Source organism: Clarias gariepinus, chromosome 15, assembly GCF_024256425.1.
Source record: "Clarias gariepinus isolate MV-2021 ecotype Netherlands chromosome 15, CGAR_prim_01v2, whole genome shotgun sequence".
NCBI classification, from domain to species: Eukaryota; Metazoa; Chordata; class Actinopteri; order Siluriformes; family Clariidae; genus Clarias; species Clarias gariepinus.
In genome coordinates this window covers 20,110,278-20,113,758 of record NC_071114.1, presented here as the reverse complement: position 1 = coordinate 20,113,758, position 3,481 = coordinate 20,110,278, and the positions used below count along the sequence as shown (strand labels likewise).

The following is a 3,481-nucleotide window of genomic DNA, read 5'->3' as shown; positions in this document are numbered from 1 at the left end:
TTTAAAACATTTTAAAGCAACAGCCACACCAAAAAATAGCAGTATAAAAAATATTAATCAATTTTAAGTTACTCTAAACCAGCAAACCTAAAGCTCAAACAAGCAAAAGCCAACTATCAGGGCCTCCACAGGAAGCCTAACCTTAACCATTCTTTCTTAAAACCCTGAGTCACTTTTATGGAAATAAGTGACTCAGGTACATTTGTTATTAGCATTTATTTTGCTGTTCTAATCTAAATAACAGGAAAAATGATGACAGGTGTAAAAGCCTTTATTAATCTTAGCAAACAAATCAAAGCCATGAATCATGGTAAAGATCAGGACACAGGCAATCTGTAAATAAAAAAACGTGAACCTGGGCAGGAAAGAGCAAAATGAGAAAACCAAAAATAATTAATAAACAAGACTTGGTAACAACAAAGAGCATATCCTTTCCCATGGGTAAAAGTGCAGAGAGCTGTTTTATATATGGTATGGTGGTGATTCAGGCGCATGTGATCAGTAGTCCGGTGAATGTGAGCATGAGAGAGTCTGTGATAACTGTGTTTTGTAATCCATGTTGTCCATGTTTGTAGGCAATAAGTACACTGTGGGATCCACCTTAATGGCACAACATTAACATTAACAGGAAAGGTAGTGTTTGAACTGTAAGATAAAAATTCATAACTTGAAGAAGGCATTTAACAAACACAAAAATCAATAGTTTTTCTACTGAAGTTATAAATATATTTTAGTCTTTACATAGTTACTGTACAGTCTTACAGTTCAGATTTAGCAAATCATAGTGATGCACAGAGCATATAAAAAACCTGGTATATAATAACATTAATCATTATTATAATAATATAATTGGTGCAAAACAATTACAACATATTGCATTTTATAAAAATACAAAGCTGTTTTTCAAAATATCATTACCAATAACATTTTCACTGTGAACATTTTTAAACACAGACTCTGTGCCACAAATAAACAACATCATTAAAGAAAATGCTGTTATAAGGTAATTGGATAAATACTGGTTTGTTTATAATATTAACATACACATTAACATATCCTACTAGGACAGAGCAACACTAAGCACATCTGACATTATGCTTTATTGCTACACTCAAATACTGTTGTGTGTTCACAGTAAAGCATCCATTGTCCGGATAATCAACACTTCTGTAGGAGAAATTTTCTGATCGCTCAGGTATGCTTTCGAAATGCTGATAGCAGTGATGGTTTTGGTTTGGTACTCTTTGGTAGGCAGCAATCCATCCTGAGGTCAGTGCTGTCTGGTGCTTTGCGATCTGATCAAAGAAAGGTGCTGTTTGCTGGTTGGTGTTTAGATATGAGGTCATTGCTGTTTGATGGTTGCCAATCTGACCGCAGGTTAATGCTCTTTGGTGATTGGTGATCTGACCTGAGGTCAGTGCTGTTTTGTGGTTGGTGACCTGGTATGAGGTCAGTGATGTTTGGTGCTCCATGAGCTGATCTAAGGAATGTGTTGGGAGGTTGGTGATCTCATATGACTTCTCTTGACCAGTTTTGGTCAAGGATCTCAGCAGGTGGTTTTCTCTCTTCAGCTCTGTGTTTCTCTCAGTCAAGCTTTTAATTTTCTCTTTCAGAGGTTCCACTTCCTCTCGCACCGCACTCAGCATATGAAACGTCACCAGATCCTAAAATAAAAAATATGAAATGAAACTATTTAAAATATTTATATGTACAAGTTATGTGCTTTATACATTATTAACATTATTGGCAAGTTGCTGGCCGAGTAATCAGAGGGTCAAATGTTCAAATTCCATCACTGTTGAGCCCTGGAACAAAGCCTCTAACTCTTAATGCCTCATACAGTATCTATAATGAGATAAATGTAAGTTGCTCTAGACAAGGAGATCTAACAAATGGCATGAATGTAATAGGAAATATAATCTTTTTCTTCTCTTCTTCTTCTTCTTATTAATCATCATCATCATCAGAAAAATTTCATTTTTACAGGATCCACTCCTACCACAATATTGTATAGTTCTGTGCATTACAATATTTAACATAATAATGATAATACCCTCTACCTTTTGAATTGCTGCTGTACAGTAATCTGTAAATTATATTATTATACGTATTATTATTCTTTATAGTGTTTCTCACCATTGCTCGTGCTATTCTGCTGTCAATGTCAATGGGCGTACCACAGGACCTGAGAGCAGGAAAAACATAGAAAATCTCTCATTTACATGATTACATGGATACACACATATACAAACACTCTCTAATTAGACAGATCCTCGAAACTGTGAAAAATAACTGTTCTTGTTGTAAGTTTTTTTTTAGGTTTTTTGTTTTTTTTTTGGTCTCACAGATCCTAAACAAACAACCAATAAATCAATCAATGCAACTGTGGGTAAACCTAACAAAGCCATTTATTTATTTGAAACTTTTATTCAAGCTGCAGACTAATATTCATAATTTTTATAACTGCCTGCTTTGACTTATAATCATTTACTGCACTACTGAATAATATGCTTAAAAAATGAAATGTACAAATGACCAAACAATTTGGGGTTGAATATAAATTTAATACTAATACTAATAATAGTTCAGATACTACTACTACTACTACTACTACTACTACTACTAATAATAATAATAATAATAATAATAATAATAATAATAATAATAAAATAATAATAATAATATTACTACTACTACTACTACTACTACTACTAATAATAATAATAATAATAAATACACCTTGAATTTACCAACTTCTGAATTTTACCAGAAATTGACTTCAACAACTTCTGGTCTGACACCAAACTGAGTCACCTCATGACTAAATTAATGTTACATGTAAAATGACCTACAGTACACAGAGAGAAGGATCTGATCCAATACCTGTCTTTTTAAAATAGAAGGTTATTAATTTACCTGCTTCTTTTGTAGTTGGGAGCTGATCCAGAGTCAGTGGGTGAATGTGTTGGGCTTAAACTCATCCTGAAACACATGATCACGACTTAAATAAACTCTGTGTAAGACAAAAAGGTTCTCAGAGGAAGTTGAGTCTCACTGGGGTTTATAAATGCCGAGCTCCACCCCTTTTAATGCTGGAGAGGATACATCACTTTAAATTGCATAACAATCAAAACAGGACGTGCATTGCTTCTGGTGAGACTATAAAATGAAGGATGATTTTTAGATACAGTAATGACAAAATTTAAATGTATCTTTCTGTGTGCAGCACACACACACACACACACACACACATACAAAGAGAAACTTTGTATAAGAAAAAGGTCAAATAAATAGACACAGCATCAACAAGGCATCTCTAAGTCTACACACACACTGTTCATTGTAACACAACTGAATTGCATATGAGAAAAAAAGACACACACACACAGTTCATTGTAACATAACTGTAAAATATAACTTGTATGTAAAAATAGACACAGCAACATGCACACAAACAGACACGCATACACACACACTATTT

The 3,481-nt window shown here is 33.7% G+C and overlaps 1 protein-coding gene across 1 annotated transcript; it reads right to left on the bottom strand.

Annotated features, from left to right (window-relative positions):
- Positions 1–253: 253 nt before the first annotated feature.
- LOC128543284 (uncharacterized) lies at positions 254–3,021 on the bottom strand. The gene is made up of 3 exons (XM_053513661.1): positions 2,917–3,021; positions 2,137–2,185; positions 254–1,664 (listed from the first exon to the last, which is right to left on the bottom strand). The coding sequence occupies exons 1-3, from the start codon at positions 2,991–2,993 to the stop codon at positions 1,077–1,079; spliced, it is 714 nt and encodes a 237-aa protein (XP_053369636.1). The 5' UTR covers positions 2,994–3,021; the 3' UTR covers positions 254–1,076.
- Between the last annotated feature and the right edge of the window lie 460 nt (positions 3,022–3,481).

Bases quoted from the DNA above. Each gene is read 5' to 3' on its own strand.
- LOC128543284 (XM_053513661.1), bottom strand. From the start codon at position 2,993: ATGTGTTTCAGGATGAGTTTAAGCCCAACACATTCACCCACTGACTCT. The intron at 2,186-2,916 runs GTAAATTAATAA...TCCTGCTCTCAG, and splicing joins CCCAACTACAAAAGAAGCAG to GTCCTGTGGTACGCCCATTG. The intron at 1,665-2,136 runs GTGAGAAACACT...TTTTTATTTTAG, and splicing joins GCAGAATAGCACGAGCAATG to GATCTGGTGACGTTTCATAT.